Source organism: Hippopotamus amphibius, chromosome 7 (assembly GCF_030028045.1).
Source record: "Hippopotamus amphibius kiboko isolate mHipAmp2 chromosome 7, mHipAmp2.hap2, whole genome shotgun sequence".
NCBI classification, from domain to species: Eukaryota; Metazoa; Chordata; class Mammalia; order Artiodactyla; family Hippopotamidae; genus Hippopotamus; species Hippopotamus amphibius.
In genome coordinates, this window is record NC_080192.1 from 10,358,928 (window position 1) to 10,382,894 (window position 23,967).

The window sequence follows — 23,967 nt, forward strand, 5'->3', positions numbered from 1 at the left end:
CATCCTAACGTGATTGGCTAGGGCATCTGCCCGTTATTTTTCCCATGATCCGATGGGAGAAATGAGAAAAAAAGTGTCTTAAATTCAGCTAGTTTACTGGCTCCGTTAGGGACGTACGACGAGGGCGTGGCCATCTCAAATTTGTGATTGGTTCTTTATCCGTCAGTCACGCTGCAGGAACCCAATTCTATTGCCCGTGCTACTCCCGATTGGCTGTAGGGCTCGCGGCCCGAGCCCGCCCCCCGTTCGGTTGCCGTGGTTGCAGGCCGGGCCCGCCCTCTCGTCCTCTGACAGCGAGGCTTAGGGCGGAGGGAAGCGGGTCCGTTGGTCCGTCAGGCACGAGGCTCCGGCGGCCTGGCCAGCGCGGAGCCGTTGCCATGGCAGCCGCTGCCGGGGGCGCGGAAGATGAGCCGCGCTCGGGCCGCTCGAGCTCCGATGGCGAGTGCGCGGTGGCGCCAGAGCCGCTGACAGGCCCCGAGGGCCTCTTCTCCTTCGCAGACTTCGGGTCTGCGCTGGGCGGCAGCGCGGGCCTCCCGGGCCGGGCGTCCGGCGGGGCCCAGTCCCCGCTGCGCTACCTCCACGTCCTGTGGCAGCAGGACGCGGAGCCCCGCGACGAGCTGCGCTGTAAGATCCCCGCCGGCCGGCTGAGGCGCGCCGCCAGGCCCCACCGCCGGCTCGGGCCCACGGGAAAGGAGGTGCACGGTGAGGAGTGCGGCGGGAGGCGGGGCTGGCCGTCGTCTCGGAACCCGGCCCTGATCTCCCCAAGCCCTCTCAGGATGGAGTCCCCTGACGTCTGAGCTGCGGACCTGGAGTGACCCGAGTCCACTGTAATAGTAGTAGTATACCTGCTAAGGACCATGAGTGTAAAAAAAGCAGTCTTTCCGCTCAGAACCAGAAGGCTTTTCACTTTTGGTAGTTCCTGAATAGAAACTTTTCCTGATTCCAGGTGTTTTATTTATTTATTTATTTTTTAATAATATTTTCTTTAGAATGTCTCTATTTTTAAGAAATTCACTTTTTAAAAAAATTTTATTTATTTATTTTATTGGCTGTGTTGGGTCTCCTTTTTGCTTTCTTTAGTTGCGGTGAGTGGGGGCTACTCTTCGTTGGGGTGCACGGGTTCCTCATTGCCGTGGCCTCTCTTGTTGCGGAGCAAGGGCTCTACGCGCGTGGGCTTCAGTAGTTGCAGCACATGGGCTCAATAGTTGTGGCTCACAGGCACTAAAGCACAGGCTCAATAGTTGTGGAGCGCAGGCTTAGTTGCTCTGCGGCATGTGGCATCTTCCTGGAGCAGGGATCGAACCCGTGTCCCCTGCATTGGCAGGCGGATTCTCAACCACTGCGCCACCTAGGAAGTCCCCAGGTGTTTTTTTATAGACAATAAATGGGGTATTGGAGAATATTTTCATATCAGAGCCAAGTCCTACCAACTTCTTTCTTTAAATGCACAGACCTGGATTGGATTTTTCTATCTTATTTAGGCCTTAGGCAAACTATAGGACCTTTTAGTTTTAGTTTTCTCATCTCTGGAATGGGTACAGTATGCTTTACGGGGATGTTGCCAGAATTAAGTAAGGTAAGAAATGTATAGTTATTATTCTGCCTTTGTTGTGTGCCAAACACTCTTGGGTGATATGTGATCATTTCTGATCCTCAAAATAACTCATTGAGATCCAGATACTGTTCCCATTTCACTGAAGATGAAACTGAGGCTCAGAGAACTTCTCTTGCTCCAAGTCACATAGCTAGAAATTGGCTATGCCAGTATTTGAACTCCTGCTCTGGTAATTCTGCCATATTGTCTTTTACATTTTATGGTTGCCATGGAAACCAACCTGAAAGATTTAAGAATGGGGACTTTTAGAGTCCCTTTAGGACCTACTTATATCTTAGTGATGTTATGAAGATTAAATGAGCAGTGCAAGTGCTGTATGAATATAAGGAATCATGATGTATCTGAATGCGATTTTTGTCCATTTCTCTGACAATAAATGCATTGCTTTCTATTAGCCTCTAATGTAGAGGTAGTGTCATTGTGGAGACAAAAGATTCTACATGGGAATTACCAAATTTAACTAAGTCACTTGGGAGTGGCCTGTTTTGAAGAAGAATATAAGATTATCTGTGTGATCAGCTCACAAAGAACTTCCGTGTACATCATCTCATTTGGTCTTTGCAACAACTCAGGGCTATCAGGACAGAGCTCAGCCTTGTTTTGCAGGTGATAGACCTGAAGCCCAGCAGGCTTAGCTAACTTGTTCAAGGTCACCCAGCTCTGATGAGTGGTAGAGCCAAGATCTGACTCCAAAGGCTTGGGAGGATTTGCTACAAAATGTGGCTTTTGCACTAGCTGTGTCACATTTCAAGTTTCTCCTGGTTTCCAGAGTAATGTCACTTGTATTCCGGCACCTTTCTTTCTCTTTAGATGCTATTGTGACTCTGTGGTGGGTAACTAGGAAGCCATCACCTTCCGCTTCATCATAGCCATTGCTGGGTTTTTTGTTTGTTTTTTATCCCTGGAATAAACCCCACTTGTCCATGATATATAATAATTCTTATGTAAGGCTTAATTCCTATTTTTTGGGTGCATTAGGTCTTTGTTGCTGAGTGAGGACTTTCTCTAGTTGCCAAGAGCGGGGGCTGCTCTTCGTTGCAGTGACTTCTCTAGTTGCAGAGCACAGGCTCTAGGCACTCAGGCTTCAGTAGTTGTGGTGCACGGGCTTAGTTGCTCCGCGACATGTGGGATCTTCCCAGACCAGGGCTCAAACCCATGTCCCCTGCATTGGCAGGCGGATTCTTAACCACTGCACCACCAGGGAAGTTCCTTAACTGGCACTCTTATTCTCTTCACAGCTCTGAAGAGGCTGAGGGACTCAGCCAATGCCAACGATGTGGAAACAGGTGAGTGTGCAGAGCGAGTCCAGCTCCATGGTCTGGTCAGGGAGGGAAAAATCCAGGTAATCCATACTTGGGAAGGCAGTGCTTGAGTTCTGCCGGCTCACCCCGGGCCCGGCTCACTGTATTTACTGTATAACTGCAGTCATCTTGCAGACGACAAGTCTGGCTCAGATGCTCGCTGTTCCCATGCTTTCCTGTCGCTCTGTACTTCCTGATGTCACAGTGTTTATCACCCTGTGGGCTCCCTGATGGCGGGGAGCATTTGTCTCTCTGGCACCCAGCAGCAGAGCAGGAGCTTTTTGGAACTTCTCTGGTTAATGGGAATGAATAGTCAACTTGAACTGCCAGGGGAGCCACCAGCTGTGTAGAGCCACCACCTTCAGGTGCTCCGTGAGGCTCCGTGTTAGTTGGGTCAGCGGTTCTCAAACTTGAGCTGACAGGACATCTGAAAGGCATGGGAGGGTCTCCCGGCAGGACACCACTCTGTTTTTTTGTTGTCGCTCCTCACCATTCGCTAGCTGATAGGACAGCAGCAGCATCAAACACAAGTTCTAGGGAAAAAACTGTAATTTTATCCACTGACTTAACTCTTTCTGTGAATCGGGAAAGTGGTGTGTTGGTTTTCTCTGGCTGCTGTAACAAATGACCGTAAACACAGTGGCGTAGAACAACACAATTTTATCATCATGCAGATCTGTCGGTCGGAAGTGCAACACAGGTCTCACCAGGCGGAAATCAAAGTGTCCGCAGGGCTGTATTTCTTTCTCAAGGCATCTGTTTCCCTGCCTTTCCCAGCTTCTGAGGCCGCGCTCATTCCTTGGCTCTAAGTCTTCTCCCTTCATCTTCAAAATCAGCAGTAGTGGACTGAGTCCTCACACTCCCACAATAGGAAAGGTTCTCTGATTTTAAAGACACATTTGATTCGGTTGGGCCTGCAAAATCCAGGATCATCTAGCTCATGGTCCCTAACCTTAATCACATCTGCAGAGTCCCTTTTGCCATGTAAGGTAGCATATCTGTAAATTCTGGGCATTCGGGCGTGGGCATCTTTGGGGGCTGTTATTCTGCCTACCTTAAGTGGCCATCATTCCGGTGGAGGTGGGGTGCTGTGGTCAACATATGAATGTAAACATGGATTAAGGGCCGTGAGATAGGAGAGCCCGTTTACAGCAGGCGTGGAGAGGAAGTGGTTCCCCTCAGGGGGCTGGGCATTACACCATGGGCCTCAAGTGGGTCCCTTATCCCTGGCAGAGCACAGTGTTCAGGCTTGGAGTTAAACTGGAGGGCTTTTCAGCACTCTCCATTTTCATCTCTTTTCCATGAACTTTAATATTGTGGAATATTTGGGTAACAACCTATATAGCTTTTCAAGGAAATATGATATGTTCTCTTTTTAATATCTCTGGTGTGTGGCCAGGGAATATTTTAATTAGACTTCCGTTCCACAAAAAGTCTAGTTTATCTTTTTTGTTTTTAGTTGGGTTTATTTTCTTTTATTTCTTTCTCTCTTTTCAAAATTGAAGTAAAGTTGATGTACAATATTATATAAGGTACAAGTGTACAGTATAGTGACTCACAGTTTTTACAGGTTATACTCCACTTATAGTTATTATAAAATATTGCCTATATTCCCCGTGTTGTACAGTATATCCTTGTAGCTTATTTTGTACCTGGTCGTTTGCCCCTAATAGTTAATCCCCCACCCCTATATTGCCCCTCCCCCTTCCCTCTCCCCCCTGGTAATCACTCATTTGTTCTCTATACCTGTGAGTCTGCTTACGTCTAGTTTATCTTGAGTCAGGTGTCCACATGGTGATTTTATTATTTTGGTGGAAATGCTGTAATTTTCCATTCAGAGTCTGACACAGCCATCTTCAAATCTGAGTGGCTCTGAGATTTACCAGGCTCTTGCAGGACTCCAACAGCGAAACTGGCTGTAGATTAGCCTCTTCACTCCTTTCCCTGCATGGTTAGCATTTTTGTCTTCTTTCTCTACATGTTTGTTGGGTCTTCTTGGTATAGGTTAGCAGCTATAGTGGGTGTAAAATTTATATTCTGCTATTGTGAAATCACAAGTGCCTTTCTGTGAATTCATAACCGTTTAAAAGATTTTAAATCTGAAAATATTATGTGCATTTAAAATGTTTTGAAAATTAGAAAAATATACATGAAAAAAATTCTTAGCGTCAGCAAAGGAACTAATCTCTGTTAATATTTTGGTGAATATCCTTCCTGTCCTTTTTCCTGTGCAGAGGAATTTTCTTGATGGGCTTGTAAACTGTGCTGTATACACAATTTTGTAGCCCACTTAATGTTTTGTGTGTCATAAAGATTTTTCAGTCTTCATAACCATTTGGTTTTTCAAAACGGAAGCGTCATTTTTTCCTATTTATAGAATGAATAGACGTAGCTGTACAATTTTTTTAAAGTTTATAAAGTGAAAAGCAGAAATCACCTTGTAATTCCATTCCCCAGTTATAACCACAATTTGTAATGGATGCACACGATACCTTCAAAGGGACAAAGCAAGAGTTATTTAGTTAGTCACATATTTGCACACTGGTTTTTCATCTTTGAGATAATTTCCCAGGAAAGGGGTTGTTACATCAAAGGATACGTATAACTTGATGGTTTCTGATAGATGTTGCTAAAGTGCTTTCCATAAAGACTGTAGCTGTACAAATCACAAAAATGGGACTATTTTAGCTTTACTTTATCTCTTGGATACTGGCTCTCTTTTGGTGAATGTACTGATGAACACGGAGGTGACCTGAAGCTCTTTCTTCTCCTCCACTATCAGAAACCTTTCCCACCACCTTCATTCATTCACTTATTCAGTCAGTCAGCAACATTCGTGGAGCATGACAAGTCATATCTTGGCCCAAAATATTAAGAAACAAAACAAAAAACCTACAAAATAGTCAGAGAAAAAGAGTATAAAGCGACACCATTTCTAAAAAACCGACTTGGCAGTCAGTCCCTGATGCCTGGCTGGTGCTCAGTGTACAGTCACAGTTACACTGAAAGAGCGCAGCACATTAATATGACAGTAGCAGGATGACCAGGGCACTACAGGGATGCAGGAGGTTGGGGGGCGGGGAGGCTCACTCAGCTTGAGATGAGAGAGATTCACAAAGCAGGAGATAGCTGGGCTTTGTCTGGAGGGACTCACGTCCTTGAGAGGTTTGCTGGGGAATTGCTAGAGCATTTTGTTGCTTGCTCTAAAATGACGTTTGGCAGCAATTTCTGCATTTCAGTTGAACGTGGACATATAATACGTAATGCCTCACATTTTATAATGGCTCCATACTTTTCAAGGAAGGGATTTCATATCCATCATTCTCATCACAGAAGCTCTGGAGGTTGGCAGGGCAGAGATTACTCCCATTTGCTGGGTAACGGGGGCCCAAATCTAGGCCTTCCTACTCCCAGCCGAGCTCTTTCCACTGCCCCATGCTGTTGACAGTGAACTCCTTTCCTATTTGCATAGCTTAGCCTGGGACTTAGTCTTTGTGTCAGAGCCTGTGCTCTGTCCACTCTAAAGGACTGCCTCCTGGGAGCCGCCTGGCCCACAGCTCGGGCAGCTTCGTTCAGCTGGAATGGATGTGTAGCCCAACTCAGGTAGATGGGTGGGGCCAGAGCCTATGCTAGGGACTTCCATGACTCCAAAATTCCTGACCCTGAGGGCCGAGATCCTTCTATGATGTTCTATCTCTAGACACATAGTTTGAGCACCCAGAACACAGGCCCTCGGTTGTGCCCTCAAGAGAATAAGTCCCTTGTCATGGCAGTCCCCGTGGGGTGGCATCCAGGAGGGACTACCTCTCCCAAACATCGATGCCTCGCCTGGAAGGGCCCTTTAGCATCCGTGTCCATCCCCTGGGGCTACAGCTTGGCTAACACTGCCACTCTCTCCGCTTGCTCCCTCTGTCTTGGTGGTGTCAGTGCAGCAGCTGCTGGAAGATGGCGCAGATCCCTGTGCAGCTGACGACAAGGGCCGCACAGCCCTACACTTTGCCTCCTGCAACGGCAACGACCAGATTGGTGAGTCCTGGGGGCGGGGGGAGGGAGGGAGGCTGGGCAAGTAGCATCACTCCAGAAGCAGTAGTGAAAGGTCTACTGTCTGCTCAGCCGGGGTGCTGGATATAAGGAAGACCTGGGCCCTCTCACTCCTTTATCCTGTGGAACTGGCACTGCCAAGCTGGGGCAGGGGTCCACCTGGAGAAAGAATGTGATTCATCTGAGGTCAGACTGATTCTTTAAGACGTTCAGGAGCATTTACTCAGTGCTAAGGGCAGCAGCAGGACAGCCCCCGCCCCCTTTTTTTTAAAGAAGTTTTTTTAGGATGTGGCATAACTTATAAACAGTGAACTTTCTCTGTGTATACATTGCTGTAACCACCTCCTGGATCAGTATATTCTATATTTTGATCCAGCAGCCTGCTTCATGCCCCTTCTAGTCCTTACCCCCATGTGGACCCTGATCACCATAGATTTGCCTGTTTTTGAATTTCACATAAATGGAAGCACAGAGTATGCACTCTTTTGCATCTTGAATTCTTTCACTCAGAATTATACCCTTGAGACTCATCCCTGAAGGTCGTGAGTAACGTTAGTTCTTTCATTCTCGTTGCTGGATGGTGTTTAATTGTGTGATGGGCCACAGTTCACCCATTCTACTATTGATGGGCATTTATGTTGTTTCCAGGTCTGGACAATTAGGAGCAAAGCCACTAGGAACATTTTTGTACATGTGACTTGGTGGATACAAACACTTACATATGTTAGAATTGTTGGGTCACTAGGGTACACACGTTTAGCTAGTGGGCACTGCCGAAGTTTTCCCAAAGATCGTTCTACCAATATACATTCCCACTAGCAATGTAAGAGAGTTCCACAGTTTCCCACATCCTTGGCAGTGCTTGGTATTATCTCTTTTAAATTGTAGCCCTTCTGGTAGAGTGGTATCTCCTTGCGGTTGAATTTGCGTTTCTCTGATGGTTAGTAATGTTGAGTACGTCTTCGTGTATTCATTGGCCATTCTCTTATCTTCTTTTGTGAAGTATCTGTTCAAGCCTCTTGTTCATTTTCTTAACAAATTGCCTATCTTATTGATTTGTAGAAATTCTTTATATATTCTGGATATAAATTGTTTATAAGTACAAATGACTTATTCTTAGCTTACCTGTTTGTTTTCCGAATGTTCTCATTTGGTGAACACAAGTTCTTAATTTTAATGGTTGCAATTTATCAGTCTTTTTTCCTATGGTTAGTATTTTTGTGACCTGTTTAAGAAATCTTTGCTTATCCCAAGGTTATGAAGATATTCTCCTAGTCTTTTCTACAGGCCTGACTGTTTTAGCTTTCACATTGAGGTCCATGGTCCCTCTTGAACTCGTTTCTGTATATGTTGTGAGGCTCAGGCTGGCCTCCTCGTATGAGTCAGTCTGCCTGCACATCCATCTGGGTAATTGCTGAGCCTTGGTGATACCACAGCCCACCCCTGATGTGGCCTAGAGACTCATAAGGAGGGGTTGCTCAGCATCTGCTACCGACCTAATTCCCACTATGGTGCTTGGCTGTGGAAGGAGCAGAAAATGCCCTTGAGAGCCTTCACCAGCACCCACTGCTGCTGGAAGAACTTTCTTTAATCCCTAAAATCTCAGTCCTGTCATACCTGCGTAGGCCAGGGGGCTGTCTCAGAATCCCCAGTTCCTGGCCCTAGAGTCCTGCACATGAGCCTTAGGAGTGAGTGAGTAAGTGAAGGAAACAACATGGGGGACTGTGTTGGCTTTCAGTGTCCCCCACTTTGAGTGAGCTTCTTTAGCTAGGTTAGGGGTGGGGGTTAGGGTGCTGCCCGTAGAAGCCCCCAACAGCTCCTCTTGGATTTTCCTGTTTCCAGTGCAGCTGCTTCTGGACCACGGAGCTGACCCCAATCAGCGAGATGGGCTGGGGAACACGCCACTGCACCTGGGTAAGTGCCTGGCAAGCTGCCACGACACCCTTCTCTGGAGCACAGACAGGAGAGCCTGGGGTCCTGCAGGTTCTCCTATCGTCTAGGGAGAGCCTGAGTCCCCAGGGCCACATGCCCCTTGGGATGGTCCCATGGCTGTCCCCATCCATCACTAGCCGGCTTTGCCCTGAGCAGAGCTGATTTCACAGCTGTAATTGGCTCAGCAGCAGCTCTGCTAGGGGAGGTTCCCGCCCTGTGGCTGACTCACACCGTGGCTCACGGTGAGGCAGGTCTCGTCTCCAAGCCTCAGTTTCCCCAGCTGTACCGGGAGGGAGTTGGATTTGATCGCTGAGTCCCGCCCTTCTCAGGGGGTGTGCCTTGGCGCCGGGACCCTCAGAGACACAGTCCTGCTCCCTCCAGTGGGCACCCAGGCCAAGCCCCAGTGGTCCTGGACGCTCAGTCCCTGTTCTTCTCCCTCAGCGGCCTGCACCAACCACGTCCCTGTCATCACCACGCTGCTGCGAGGAGGTGAGTGGTCCCCTCCCCGTCTCCCTCCTCTCTCCCCCTCCCCTCCAGCATGCTCACCTCTGCCTGCTCCCACAGGAGCCCGGGTAGATGCCCTGGACCGAGCGGGCCGCACGCCCCTGCACCTGGCTAAGTCGAAGCTCAACATCCTGCAGGAAGGCCACTCCCAGTGCCTGGAGGCCGTGCGACTGGAGGTGAAGCAGGTGAGTGCCCCCCTCAGCTGAGCCTGCGGCCCCGAGCAAGCCCTGGGCAGGTGCTGCCAGACCCACAGACACGCCAGCCTCCGGTGCCAGGGCTCTGCCAGGTGGCTTCACACGGACCCCAGGCGGCAGAGGTTCCCCTGTGCCCCTTGGCAGCAGCATTGGGCGGCTCTGGGCCTCCTAGCACCCCCTCAGCACCCCCTCTGGCTTCAGATCATCCAGATGCTGCGGGAGTACCTGGAGCGCCTGGGGCGGCACGAGCAGCGGGGGCGGCTGGACGAGCTCTGCACGCGCCTCCAGATGACAAGCACCAAAGAGCAGGTGAGCCACGAGCGCGGGCAGACCCAGGGCCTGGCAGGAACCTTGGGCCCGCCCGGCCCTGCGTGGATGCAGAAGGGAGAGGCGTGCCAGGGGCTGGCACCCACTGTGGACCTCAGAGCCTCTGTCCACTTCCTTTGAAGCTGCCCTGCCCATTCTCTCTGGGGCAGTCTGAGACCGCCTGGCAGCAAGGACTCACCCTTGGACACCTGCTCTGTAGTCACGGTGAAGCTATCACAGGCCTTGGGGGCAGAGACAGTGTCCACCCTCCATGCCTGTGGTCGTGTGGGGAGACCCGGGGGCGCCCCATAACAGAGCCACGGTTTCATCCCGCAGGTGGATGAAGTGACCGACCTGCTGGCCAGCTTCACCTCCCTCAGCTTGCAGATGCAGAACATGGAGAAGAGGTAGCAAGAGAGGCTCCCTGCCCTCCCACTCCACTGCTCCCCCCACGCCCCACTGCTGTCTCATTACAAAGGAAAAACCCAGTGCCTGGGACTTCGTCTGCCGAGGCCCTTGCCCCCATTTGCTGCGAGGCAGAAATGCTCTCTCACCGACCTCAGAGCCACTCCCAGCTGCAGTCTCCATCATCTCTGTGGGCCGGGACCGCGGCCCCTAGCTTCTTCCTTCGGCTCCTGCAGCACTGCAGCCACGCCTCAGCTCTGGCCGATGCACGCTGTGCTAGTAGGCCTCGCTCATCCCACGGCCTCCCTGGCACCCTCGGCGAGCCCTGACCCTTCTCTGAGTCCCTTCCTGGCTGTGGGCTTGTTGCAGCCGCCAGGCTTGGGCTTAGTGCAGGCACCCTCTGGCCTAGGGGCTTCTTGGCTGGCCCAGCACTTAGATTTAGACTGGTCACCAGACTTTCAAGGAAACGTGGCAGCAAGTTTCTCTGGTTGGAAGTGGGGAGGTTGGTGAAGCCTAGACCTTAGAAATACAAGTTTAGGAAGGACTCGACTGAACCCAAAGCAGATAATCCCCAGCCCTTTTTCTCCCAATCATTGAAACACCAGGAGGGCGTAGCCATTCTGCAGCCTAGTTGTAGTAGGCGGAGGAGTGGCCCCCAGGATGGCCATGTTCTAATCCCAGGAACCTGTGAACATGACCTTATGTGACAAAAGGGACTTTGCAGCTGTAATTAAGGGTCATTAGACAAGGCGATTGTCCTGGATTATCCAGGCGGCCTGATGTCATCACACGGATCCTTACTGGAGGGAAGCAGGAGCGCAGAGAGGAAGTAGGAGATGTGGTGACGGAAGGGAGAAGCTGGAGTAACGCGAGGATGGGGTCACAAGCCAAGGAAAGCAGACGGCCTCCGGAAGCTAGAGAAGGGAAAGAGGTGGGTTCTCCCTTCAGGACTTCCAGAAGGAACCAGCCTGCTGACATCTCGACTTTAGCCCAGTGAAACAGATTTCAGATTCTGACTGCCAGAACTGTAAGAGAATAAATTTGTGTTGTTTTAAGGCAGTGAATTTGTGGTAATTTGTTGCAGTAGCAGAGGGAAAGTAATATGCTAGTGAAGGCTCAAAAACTCACTGCAAAGGAGACCCCCTATTTGTATCCCCTGGCGGCAGCAGACCTTCCCCGTGGGGCTTGGACACACAAAAGGCAGCGCCCCCTACTGGCAGGGATCGGCCACAGCAGGAAGCCTGAAGGGAAGGCCTGCCTCCGAGGAAACACTTGACTACAGAGCAAAGACAGACTTTTTCCAGATCGTCAGTCCCTGTCTGCTCTGGCTCTGCCCCACCTTCCCTCTCACCAGATTGGAATCCTGGCTGCTTTTCAGAGGAGGGGAGCTTGTCCCGCAAATCCGAGCTTGATCAGATCTGAATTGAACTCATGGGACCCAGCAGTTTCCCAGACCCTAAAGAGAAAAGGGTCTCTCTGTGGGGGTGAGATACAGGCCTGGGGCTGCCTCCAGTACCCTGGGACAGAGGAAGCCGCAAGCCCCACCAGGTCTCCAGGGTTGGGGAGGGTAGCCACCCCGAGACTGGGGAGAGAGGAGGGCAGAGGAAGCAGTAAAGTGTGTCTGTGGAACTCAAGTTGCCGCTGCTGTGAGTGAGGTGGCTGCTGGCTGGCCGTGGGTCGGAGTGAGGTGAGGAGTGAGTGGGGCCGCCTTTCTCCCTTCCTGTCCATGTGATCAACTCCCTCAGCTGAGCCTGCCCACTCAGGCCCAGGGGGCATGTTAGAGCTTACCCGGCTATGGGGGCTCTGCTGAGGCCTGTGCCTGGACACAACCCCCCTTGGCCCCTGGCCCCAGGGGTGGGGCTGAGCAGGGAAGAGCCCGGGGCAGAGGAGAAGTGGGGGTGGGAAGGAAGGGACCACAAACTCGATGAGCTCCTTCTCTTGAGACTTCCTTCTCCGGACCTCCCCCCAGCACAACCCCAGAGAGATCACCCTAGAGAGAGTTGAGAAAAGGTTTCTCAACCTCAGGTCTAAGGGGTTCAATTAGTGGGCCCTTAGAGAGGTATGAACCCCCTGAAACGATGCAAGATTTTGTGTGAAGAGTGTGCATGTGTGTTTCTGATAAAAGGGTCTATAGCTTTTGTTCTAAGCAGGGCCAACACTCAAGAGGTTAAGATCTCTTGCTGCAGAACTTTGGGAACAGATAGGTGAGGGGGCTGCCCAGGGCATCCTGGGAACGTATGGAACCTGTTATCCCCTAGGGCAGCTGCTTTCTGTTGGCAGATCTGAGGAGGTAGGGCCTGCCGGGACTTTGTGAAATTGCCCTGAGATGACTTCGCATTTCTAAGACAGCCTACCATAGAGACTCACAGGCTAACTCTTAACAAGTCCTTGGCCTGGACAAGCCGTCCCCACCTGGGAAGTGGGGTGCATCCCTGCAGCATCCTCCATCCCTGTGGTGCCCCGCCCACCCATGCCTGGCCCTGTAGCCATGTAACCAGGCGAACGACTGCTGGGGCAAGCGAAGGGGCTGTTGTCAGCCGCACCCTGGCCATACGTAGAGACAGGGAACGAAGAGCTTGACAGATGAAGGTGGCTTTTGGGCCAATCATCAGACACTTGCCAGACAGCCAGGCAGCCAATCTGCCTCGCTCCATTTCCAGCCAAGATTTTTCCTGCAACCCCAAATCTCTCTGAAGAGCGAGCCAGTTAAAGTCAGCTCAGACATTAGGGTGAGTCAGAAAAGACACAAGTTGGCCCTGAGCATACTGGGCTGGGCAGGGCAGGATGGAGAACTCAACAGAGGTTGCCCACACAGGAGTCTGTTCTGTTACTAGCTGCTCTGGGAGTTACCAAGTTGGTGGGGGAAGCAGGGAGGGGAAGGTGGGGGGGGGCAGGAAGAAGAAATCCTATTTGTTGATTTCATCTTCTGGGTAGGGTCCTTTGCTTTATACCTCCCATTTCATTCATGTTGGAAACACCTATGGAGCATTTGCTATATGCTTGGCAATGTTCCACATGGAACGAGAAAACAAAATCAACAAAATCCCTGCCATTGCCATGGTAAAAGGTGGTAATGCTTGGAGAAGAACATTCACAACTCACAGCCCTCCTGGGAAATAACTGGCCTTGCTGCTGCTTTGGATGGGTGAGAAAATGCAGGTTTGCCAAGGTGACCCAATCAGGCAGCTGGGCTAGAACCTGGACCTACCCCCAAGGCTCATGCTATTTCCACCACGCCTGAAATCAGAGATTTCTCAGAAGCAGAGTTTCCTAAAACGGGGCAGTGACGTTTGCTGAGCTCCTACTATATGCCAGCAGGCCCTTTACACAAGGCCTTTGATTTAGTGTTTGCAGCCAGAGGGTAGCCAGCACCCTTGCTCCCACTATTTTATAGGTGCTTAAGATTGAGGCTCAGAGAGTAACATGCTTGATTGAGGTCAGATGGCAACACAAGGCCCAGCCCAGCGAGGAATCTCTGCCAATGTTACCAAAGTGCCAATGTCCCCAGTGTTCCTCAGACAGTCAGTAGAAACCGGTGGATCTTACTGAATAAACGTCTCTGTCCCCGTGTAGGGAGGAGTGGGCCCTCTCCTCGCTGAGCACGTGGCACAGTGTGCTCGGTGGACAAGGCCTGCAGCTGGTCACCTGCAGGAGAGAGAAGACAGTATGAGGCTATGGGACTGAGCTGGGTATGTAGTGGTCTTTTCTGATCTTTGCAGGCTGGCCAAACTATTACTTCTGAGGTAGTCGGAGAGCTGGGAGTGGCATGAGGCAGGCCTGGCAGAGGGACAGGCACAAGCTGGCTTTGCGGCCAGGAGATGGCCTGGAAAAATGCAGGGCCCAGGAGCACGAGGGGCTGGTCAGAGAGGGAAGTGGGATCCTGAGGTCTGAAGATTTGTCCTGGCGACTGAAAGCAGGTGAGGCAGGCTGTCACCTGCACCCTGGAGACTGGCTGCATCCTTACCCAGAGCAGGCACCATGAGCTCCGGGGAAGAGCCCCACCCGCTCCCCAGACTGCTTCAGGTGTTGAGCGCAAGGCAGGGTTAGGAGGTCAGGAAGCTGGACTGATTGGTGCCTGGATATTCCCAACAGAGTCCCTGGGTCCCCCTGGCTATAGGGGCCAAAGTGAACTAGCCCAAACCCCTGATGCTGGCTCTCAAGCCAACACCAAGGCCTCGGTGCCTGCAGGCGGATACGATCAGTTCATTTTACAGTTGAAGAAACAGGCTCAGGGAAGCAAAGGAGTCTTGCCTGAAGCCCCAGACCAGGGCCAGAGCAGTCCCTCGTCTCTGTGACTGGCCCACGCCAGCCTGGTGACTTGATCTCACTTTGGGAGCTGGGAGGAGGGCACGTGTTACAGAAGTACTTGGCCGTCAGCATGCCCAGTGGGGCAGAGGCATGGGGAAAGTCACGCCTCCCCAGTTGGATAGTGAGTGAGGTTTTTTTTTTCTTTGTTTGGGTTTGTTTGTTTGTTTGTTTTGGGGGGGGGGTTTTGTTTTGGCTGCACCACACGGCTTGCGGGATCTTAGTTCCCCCACCGGGGATCAAACCCGGGCCCTCAGCAGTGGACTCTCAGAGCCCTAACCACTGGATAACCAAGGAAGTCCCGGATTGTGAGGGTTTTGACGGAGGCAGGGATCTGCCTGGGAGAGCCCTTGAAACCTTGCATGTAGCCGGCAGCACCAGGGAGCAGTGCAAGGCAGTGTGCCTGGATCGCAGCCTGGCTCAGACGGCTCAGTTCTACAGGTCTTGAGGAACAGAGAGGTCAGCTCCAAAGCGCAGGAGCCAGTGCCCCCTGCACTATGCCACCTCTCTGAGTTGACCTGGCAGGTCCACCAGATGCCCAGTCCAGCACCCTCCCCAGCACCACAGTCATCCAGAGCACCCCCAGTAACAGCAGGCTGGCACCCCTTGCCCCTCAACCCTTCCTCACCGCCCTTCCTCATGCTTCAGTCTCAGCCCTACACAGAGCCCAGGCCTCTAAAGCAAGGCGGCACCAAGCAGATGCCTCAGTAAATCAGTCTTGTCCTCTTAAGCCAGAAACAATTCCACCCTGCACAGCCTGTCCCTCCGGCTTCATGCCATCTTGGATCCAGCCGGCAGCTCACAAATGAGCCCTGCATCAGGGCTGAGGACTGATGTTCATTAATAGGAAACCTCAGGGTGGTTAATTGGTATTTACGTCCCCAGGAACACACCTCGAAGTTGATAGATGGTGCTGTTCCCATCAGCCTGAGGCAGGGAGAGGGAGGGACTGGTTAACGCGGCTGTGCCAGGGCCCTCACCTCACCCCACCCTCCCCGGGGCTGAGTTTCATCCTTGGCTACATTTGCTGCACAGGGCAGGTGGCTGGGGGTGGGCGTCACCTTTGCACACTCAAGTTCCTCCCTCCCCTTCAAAAAACTCCTACCTGCCTCTCTCCTCCCTAAAGACCATGGAACTGAAATCAGACCAACCTGAGTTAGACCCCAGCTCTGTTTGGGGCTAGCTCTGTGATCTTGGGCGAGTAAGTTTTCTTTTTTAAGAACTTTTATTGTGATACAGTTGACATACAATAAACGGCATTATTTAAAGTGTACAATTTAATTTTTTTTCCTTATTAGCAATGTACATATGGCAATCCCAGTCTCCCAATTCATCACCCCCCCCCCAGCTTTTCCCACTTGGTGTCCATGTTTGTTCTCTACATCTGTGTCTCTATTTCTGCCTTGCAAACCAGTTGATTTGTACCATTTTTCTATATTCCACATATATGTGTTAATATGCGATATTTGTTTTTCTCTTTCTGACTCACTTCACTCTGTATGTCAGTCTCTAGGTCCATCCATGTCTCTACAAATGTCCCAATTTCATTCCTTTCTATAGCTGAATGATATTCCATTGTATATATGTACCACATCTTCTTTATCCATTCACCTGTTGATGGACATTTAGGTTGCTTCCATGCCCTGGCTATTGTAAATAGTGCTGCAATAAACATTGGGGTGCATGTGTCTTTTTTTTTAATTAATTATTTATTTTATTTATTGGCTGCATTGGGTCTTTGTTGCTGCACACGGGCTTTCTCTAATTGCTGCGAGCGGGGGCTGGCCTTCATTGTGGTGCGAGGGCTCCTCATTGTAGTGGCTTCTCTTGCTGCAGAGCACAGGCTCTAGGCACGTGGGCTTCAATAGTTGTGGCTCACGGGCTTAGTTGCTCCATGGCATGTGGAATCTTCCCAGAGCAGGGCTCAAACCCGTGTCCCCTGCATTGGCAGGTGGATTCTTAACCACTGTGCCACCTAGGAAGTCCACATGTGTCTTTTTGAATTACGGTGTCTTTTGGGTATATGTTGGGCAAATAACAATCTCTCTGAGCCTCAGTTTTACCATCTTCAAACTCTAAAGCAGATGAGATACACCTTCCAGAGCCAAGTGCAAGGCCTGAAGTACAGCAGATGCCCAGTACACCACCGCCCCGTGGACACTCCCACCATGTCCCCCAGGCCCCTTGTCTCAACGTGTTCTAACCGAGCTCAACATCTCCACCCCCACCAAACCTCTCCCCCCATCACCCCCACCGCCACCCCCAGTAGCCCAACCAAGAAGGCTGAGTGTCATTTGGGACACTGCTCCCCCCCAAAACATTTAATCACCATTTAGTCCCAACAGTTGTGGTTGTCCTGTCTGTCCACATCTCCCTACCCGCTGCCAGCATCGCCGATGTCTTCATCTCTCTGGATTCTCACACCAGCCTCCTAACTGGTTTCTCTGCCCCCAAGTCTCATTCTGCTCTCCCTCCCTAGGAAAAGCCTGCCTTGCAGCCAGAAAGAGTTCCCTGAAGAGTACATCTGACCAGGTCACTCTTTTGTTTAAAACCTTTCCATGGCTCCCCATTGCCCTCAGGACAAGGTACAGTCTTGGTTTCTGACAGGATTTACAGGATCCTTTGTGGCTGCGCCCCTCACCTCTCCTACCTCACTTCCTGCTGGAGCTCCTGCGTACCCTGTCCCAGGCCCTGGCTCATCATACTGTGCCTGACTGCAGATGGAGGACCCCAGGTGGCCTGTGCACATGTTCTCCCATTCTCTCTTCCCCATCTGCCTTAACTCCCACTTCAGGAATTGGCTTGGGCATCAGCTCCTCCAGGAAGTCTTCTCTGCCTCCCCAAGCTGGTTAGGGCCCTCCTCTGGGCTCCCACAACCCCCTGTGCATCTGTCTTTCTTTCCTGCAGGAGAACTCTGTACTTAGTAGGTGCTCAGACATGAATGCTGCAGGCCCATTCCTAAGAGCTTTCCACGAACAGGAGGGTGAGAGCGCTGCATAATTCAAATCTCCCCCAACTAAAGAGGGGCTCCTCCCTGGGACATCCAGGTTGCCCTGAGCCTGGCCTGAGACCCTGCAGGAGGTTCTGGTCAGATGAATTCTCCAGGAGGCAGGGGCCAGGGCTCACTCAGCCTTTACTCCAGCCCCCATTGCCTGCCTCTGGCCCTATAGGACTCAGCTCTCTCCACTGAAGTATTATGACCTGCTCTTCCAAGCATTTCATTAGCTCCCTGAAGCAGACCCAGGAGCCTCAGCGGCTGAGCCCAAGCCCAGCAGCAGGCCATCAATCTTCCTGCCAAATCCATGGCAAAAATAGTCTCCCCGCCCTAGGCCAGACCCTTGGTGGTGGCTTTCCTGGCCCAGGGTTCACAGAGCAGCCCCTGGACTGGGCTCCTGGCTGCCAACCTGGCACCTCCAACCCAGCCTCTGCACAGCAACCCTGGGGCATCTCCCCTCCTGCAAACCCTCCATGGCATCCCTGCCTGCCTGAAGGGTGACGTTCCTGCTGCCCAGCTGGCCTAGGAGGCACTCGTGATCTCACTGCACCCACCCTCCCGGCCTCCCCAGGCCCCACCCAGCCCTGCTTCAGCTGCTCAAGCCCACTTACTGCTCCCACCTGTACCTGCCTTGGCGCAGGCTGCTGTTCCACCTGGCAGGCCCTTCCCAGCTTTCCCCCAGGAAAACGCGCATTAAATGTCATCTCTGGGACTTCCCTGGTGGTCTAGTGAGTAAGACTCTGAGCTCACAATGCAGGGGGCCCAGGTTCGATTCCTGGCCGGGGAACTAGATCCCGCATGCATGCCGCAACTAACAGGGTGAATACCTCAACTAAGAAGTCCTCATGCCGCAACTGAAAAAAGATCACGCGTGCCGCAACGAAGATGCCGTGTGCCGCAGCTAAGACCTGATGCTGCCTAAATAAATAAATATTAAATAAGTAAGTAAATAAATAAATAAAGGTCATCTCCTCTAGGATTCCTGCTTGGATTGCCCAGGAAGGCAGGAGTTTCCTCCTCTGGGCCCTTTCAAGCTGTGTGTACTTTTCCATTATGGCCCCATAACACAGTGCTGTCCTTTGTTTTGATATTTGACTCTTCAGCTAGACTGAGAGCTCCTAGAAGGCAGAGACCAGGCCAAATGCACGCCATCTCTGACTTCCTCTCAAGGGCTAGCTTAGGGAAGGCACTCCAATATCTGAGGGATAAAGGAAAGAAGGAAGGAGAGGGTCACATCTTTCCTTCCCTGGCATCTCTGTCCTCATGTATCAAATGTTGGCCATGTGCCTACTCTGGGCCAGGCTGTACTGCCCTCCGTTAGTTGGGATGTCTGGGCTTCTTTATCAGGTTCCAATGGGCCAGAGAGACCCCTTCAGAAGCAGGAGGGCTCGGGGTCCAGCCAGGGGCCTGGGCTGTATAAGTGTCCCTCTGCCAGGCCACCATGTAGGGCTTCCACTCACCGACTCCTCCCCTGGGCCTGGGGTTTCATGCAGGTTCAGATTCTGGCTCTGCCACTCCCTGGCTGTCCATCTAGAGGGAGATGGTCTCCTGCCCATCCTAGAGGGAGGCTATTCCCAGCTGGTCACCTGTCTGTGCCCACAGAGCTGACTGTGGAAAAGCAGCAACCCAGGTGGGTGGCTGGACCAACCACCTCTGCTTCGCAGGCACTCAGCATTGTTGTGTAGCAAATCCTTTCAGATACTCTTAGATGTTTTCCTGATGCCCCCTGGGCTGCCGTGAAAGCCACCCCTCTTGCCAAGTTAGGATCCTTGCTCTTTCTCGAATTTGCCACTTGGCTCTGGTCAAGTACCTCATCTTGAGCACCAGTTTTCACTTCTGAAAACAGAGGTAATATCCCCTGCCTGCCGGGGTTAGTGCGAGTCCTGGATGAGCCAGGGGAGATGTGAGTGATGGCCGCAGGGAGACAGAGGCCACGCTGGGGGCTGCAGAAGCCGGCAGCATCACATCCCCTCGCCCTCCAGGAAACACTCCCACTGCTGCAGCCTGAATCATCCAGGGACATCTTGGCAGGGACCTGGGAGAAAGAGCACGGGACCAGGTGTCAGCCCCTGTGCTGGGCCCTTGTGGCAGTTGCTCCCCAGCTGGGTCTCAGCCTCCCCTGAGAAAGCTGACTGCCATTTTGACCCCCGGGTCTGTGGCAGGTGGCAGGCAGTGATGAGGTCTCAGCAGCTGCCCACTGTCAGGGAGGGCCTTCCCAGGGTGCCCAGCAGCCAGGAGATGTGCTGGGGAGACATGAAGGCCAAAGGTCTCAAGCCTTAGCCAGAAGCTAATAACCATTATTGGCTTACGGGGAGGGAGGAAGTGGGTGGCTCTGCAACCACCAAGACTGATTTATTGGTTAGTTAGGAGGTTTCCACAGCCCCAGACTACCGCAGCTGTGTGCAGGGACAGGTAGCGGGGGGGCCACACGCTGGTCAGGGCTGCTGGAAGGCCAGCTGGGGCCCAAGTGTGGCTCAGTGTCTCCCCTGAGCCGGAAGCACCAAATGGCTGAAGGAATAATGCCAAGGTGTGGGTCAGGCAATGGACCTAGGACTTGACAGCCAGGGGAAGCCCATCGGACCGGCTGTCTTGAGTACTTGTACAGAACTCTCCTAAGGAAGGGGACTGGGAGCCCCTAGGGCATCCCGTCGAGCGTGGGGAGCTGCAGGTTTGGGGGAGAGGGCTGATGCAGAAGCAGGAAGAACTAAGAAAAATCTTGGAAACCATGAGATCTGAGAGCAGAAGTCCCAGAGTTGGAGAAGTCAGTTCTACTGAGTAGAAAAAGTTAAACAGCAGTGGGTTTGAACCCAACCTCTACCAAACACTAGCTGTGTGACAAATCACCCAACCGCTCTAACTCTTGATGTCTCCATCTGTAAAGTGGAACTAATTATATCTGCTTTGCAAAGCTGTTTTAATCATTGGATTGAAGGATACAGTACCGCACACAGAGGGGCAGAGGGGTTGCCTCCCTTCCTGCCAGACTGGCTTTGGACAGGTCTGGCCAGAGGGCCTGACTCGGCTGCGTTGAACCATTTTCACCCCCTGGGGGTGTCCACTGAGTGCCCCTCGCTCAGCCTCTGCTCTTCAGAGGGCTCCTGGCTTTGGCCCCATCCCCTAGTGGCGTCCTGCCCTGGGGGAAGGGGAACGACAGACAGACCGACAACCCAGCAGAGTGGAGGCAGACAAGGTTTATTCCGGTCCTCCGCCGCGGGCGGGCTACCGACCCGGCTCCCCGCCCAGGCCGCCGGCCGCCGGCAGCCTCCCGCGAGGCCGGGCGACCCCGGAGCAGCCGGCGGGGTCCGGGGACGCCGGGCGGACGCGACGGAGGGCGCGGCGGGCGCCCGGGGGGCAACGGGGGCGGCGGCGGCCGCCGCAGGGCCACAGGCGGCGGAGGCGCGCGCGGAAGTGGCGCGAGGCGAGCGCGTAGACTAGCGGGTTGAGGCAGGAGTTGGCGTAGGCGAGGCAGTGCGAGGCCAGGCGGCAGGCGTAGGTGGCCGGGCTGAAGGCGAAGCGGCCGTACCAGAAGCAGAGGATGAGCGCGTGGTGCGGACCCCAGCAGAGGGCGTAGAGGGCGGCCACCGCCAGCATGGCGCGCCCCGCGCGGCCCGTGGCTCTGCGCCGGGCCGCGGCCGCCGCGCCCGCGGGCCCCACGGCCGCCCACAGGAAGCGCAGCGTGCGCGCGTAGGCCAGGCTCACCACGGCCACGGGCAGCAGGTAGCCGGCGGCGAAGGTGGCCACGTCGAGGGCGCGGCGGCGCGCGTCCTCCCAGGCGGGCACGCAGAGCTCGAGCGCGCCGTAGCGCACGGTGCCGTAGTAGCTGAGGTAGGGCGCCGAGAAGAGCGCCGCCAGCAGCCACACCAGACCCACGGCGGCGCGGGCGTTGCGCGGCGTGCGCAGGGCCCGCGAGCGCAGCGGGTGCCGCACGGCCAGGTACCTGCGGGCGGGCGGGCGCGGCGTGAGCGAGGCGGGCGGGCGGGCGGCCGCCCGGACGCCCGCGGCTGAACCGCGGGGGCGATCGCGCGCCCGGCCTCGCAGGGAGGTTGCGGGGCTGAACGGAGGTGGCGCGCACAGGGCGCAGAGCCGCGCCTAGCGCCTAGCGGGGCTGGGTCGGAGGCTCTGAGAGAAGTGACCCGGCCCGAGGTCATCAGCGAGAGAGTGAGCCAGCGTTTGACCCCAAGTTTCAAGCCACGAAAGCCGGTCTGACCACAACCTGAGCCAGGTGTGGGTGGTCATAATATATCTGATGAATTCATTCGTGTGTTCCTTTTGCCCTTCATTTCACGCTTACAGAGCACCGTGTGCTGACACTTGGGACACAGAGATGTTCTCGGGAAGCTCCCAATGGACTGGGGGGAGGGCAGGATGATGCCCTCAAGCAAGCCCTGCAGGTGCCCAGAGACTGGTGGGTTGGTGGGGGCCAAAGAGCTGTTCCTTTTCTCTCTCCCATCTCCCTTTTTGGTCCCCCATTCTCTCCTTTCTACGCATCTGTTCAGGTCTTCCCTCCCCAGCCCAGACCCAGCCAGGTTCCCGGCACAGCGCACCTGTCCACTGAGACAGCCGCCAGCGTGAAGCTGCTAGCGTACATGGTGAGGTAGATGAGCAGGTGCACAGCCTTACAGACGAGGGCCCCAAAAAGCCAGGCATCCAACGTGTAGATGGCAGCCTGGAAAGGCACGCAGCACAGGATGAAGCAGAGGTCAGCCACTGCCAGGTTGAGGATGAACAGATCCGTAGTGCTGCCCGGCTCCTGCCAGGCACTTGGGCCGGGCTGCAGCAGCACTGCCAGCACCAGCCCATTGCCCACTGTGCCCAGCAGGAATATGAGGGCAAAGACCACAGGCACCGCCACAGCCCCCATACTCCCTGGGCCGTCTAGTGAAACGTTCTGGGCGTCAGCCATCTCCCCATCAGATGGACACCTGAGGAAGAGAAGCCCGAGTCCTCAGGTGGGATTCCCCAGCTCTGGTCACTCAACTCAGGAGTCTAGTCCCCCACCGCGGGCCTGGCCAAGTCTCCTGGGCTGGAAGCTCGTGGGGGATGGGGGTGGGGTGGGGACAGAGACAAACTTTATCACTGAGACCCACTGGCAGAGTCTCATTGGTGTCTAAGGCGGGTTTCTCAGTTTCCTAGGGAACCACCCCCCATAGCCCAGGGCGTGAAGGGCTGATTAGGTAGTTGATAGACACCTCCAACCAATGATGCAGGTAAAAACATAGGCAAAGTAGGGTGGGGGGAGGGGCAGCTCCAACCCCAGGAGCTGATGTTTTCAATGGGGATCTGAGATACAGGGAAGCCCATTTTTTTTTTTTTTTTTTTTTTTTTTTTTGAGCCACGCTGTGTGGCATGAGGGATCTTAGTTCCCTGACCAGGGAGTGAACCCATGCCCCCTGCATTGGAAGGGTGGAGTCTTAACCACTGGATCACCAGGAAAGTCCTATGAAGACTTTGGACATATGTCAAATTCAGCCAACACTGGTGACATCCCTGAGTCACTCAATAGTCCAGTTTAGTGAGAGCACGACAGTGGCACAGCTGGGAGAACCATATAAGTCACTGCCCCCTTTTTGTACATGAGGAAATTGAGGCTCAGAGAGGGGACATGGGAGGCTAACATCACACTCTGAGTGGCAGATCTGAGACTGTTGCCACTCTGGTACCCTGACTCCCAGCCTGTAACAGGTGGTGCCTCTGACAACCTGTGCGCATGCATGTGTGTGTGTGTGTGTCTGTGCAAGCTGTGCTCACTCTTACCCCTGCCCCACCCCATGGCCCATATCGGCTTCTGCCTAGGGGTCTCCCTGCCTGTTTGGACCTCTGGGGTGGCTGGATGAATTAAGAGCAAGGGAGCCAGGCAGGGAGGAGGAAAGAAAAGTGATATCTGTGTCCCACCCCACCCCCAGCCCCCAGCATGCAGCAGGCCCCCCAAAGCCCAGGATGGGCAACACCCCCCTCAACCCTGGGCACTGGGCTCCTGCTTGATCCTGGACAAACCAGCCAGGCTGAAGCTGCCTCCTGGCTCAGTGGCCGCCCCTTGGTTCCTACCTGCAGGTACAGGTCTGCCTCACTGCTCCCTCTTCTTTGAGGCCCCTTCTCTCCTTGGCCCTCCTCTGCTGAGCCGGACTTGGGCACTACCTCTGAAGAAGTAGCCACCTCCTCCTCAGTCCCTGATTTCCCCTGGGGGGCATGCTCTTCTGCCTGGCTCTCCTCTGCCTCTCTGCGTTGCTTCTGCCTCTTTCTGAAGCGAGTAACCCATTGATCTCGCTCTCTGAGATTCTCGCTTTGTAGTTAACCCCTCTGTGCCCAGGGCCCAGCCCATTCCTGGCCCTCTCACCTCCTGTGGTCCTGCCTCCCCACCCTCTCTGCTCC

General features: G+C 53.6%; 2 protein-coding genes across 3 annotated transcripts; one reads left to right on the forward strand and one right to left on the reverse strand.

Moving 5' to 3' along the window:
* Positions 1-253: 253 nt before the first annotated feature.
* Positions 254-11,426, forward strand: ANKRD54 (ankyrin repeat domain 54). Of its 2 annotated transcripts, none has more exons than XM_057743249.1 (8): positions 254-702; positions 2,854-2,901; positions 6,844-6,942; positions 8,800-8,871; positions 9,331-9,378; positions 9,454-9,578; positions 9,789-9,896; positions 10,230-11,426. In XM_057743249.1, exons 1-8 carry the CDS (start codon positions 378-380, stop codon positions 10,302-10,304), a joined length of 900 nt encoding a protein of 299 aa, XP_057599232.1. In that variant the 5' UTR covers positions 254-377; the 3' UTR covers positions 10,305-11,426. The 2 variants fall into 2 exon arrangements, with proteins under 2 accessions (XP_057599232.1, XP_057599233.1); XM_057743250.1 differs by having other exon boundaries at positions 564-702; positions 6,849-6,942.
* A 9,364-nt stretch (positions 11,427-20,790) lies between these two features.
* Positions 20,791-22,501, reverse strand: GALR3 (galanin receptor 3). The gene is made up of 2 exons (XM_057742986.1): positions 22,143-22,501; positions 20,791-21,535 (listed from the first exon to the last, which is right to left on the reverse strand). Exons 1-2 carry the CDS (start codon positions 22,499-22,501, stop codon positions 20,818-20,820), a joined length of 1,077 nt encoding a protein of 358 aa, XP_057598969.1. The 3' UTR covers positions 20,791-20,817.
* Between the last annotated feature and the right edge of the window lie 1,466 nt (positions 22,502-23,967).

Excerpts from the sequence above, each read along its gene's own strand:
- ANKRD54 (XM_057743249.1), top strand. The coding sequence starts at position 378 with ATGGCAGCCGCTGCCGGGGGCGCGGAAGATGAGCCGCGCTCGGGCCGC. Across the intron at positions 6,943-8,799 it reads CAACGGCAACGACCAGATTG|TGCAGCTGCTTCTGGACCAC; the intron begins GTGAGTCCTGGG and ends TCCTGTTTCCAG. Across the intron at positions 8,872-9,330 it reads GAACACGCCACTGCACCTGG|CGGCCTGCACCAACCACGTC; the intron begins GTAAGTGCCTGG and ends CTTCTCCCTCAG.
- GALR3 (XM_057742986.1), bottom strand. The coding sequence starts at position 22,501 with ATGGCTGACGCCCAGAACGTTTCACTAGACGGCCCAGGGAGTATGGGG. Across the intron at positions 21,536-22,142 it reads GCGGCTGTCTCAGTGGACAG|GTACCTGGCCGTGCGGCACC; the intron begins GTGCGCTGTGCC and ends GCCCGCCCGCAG.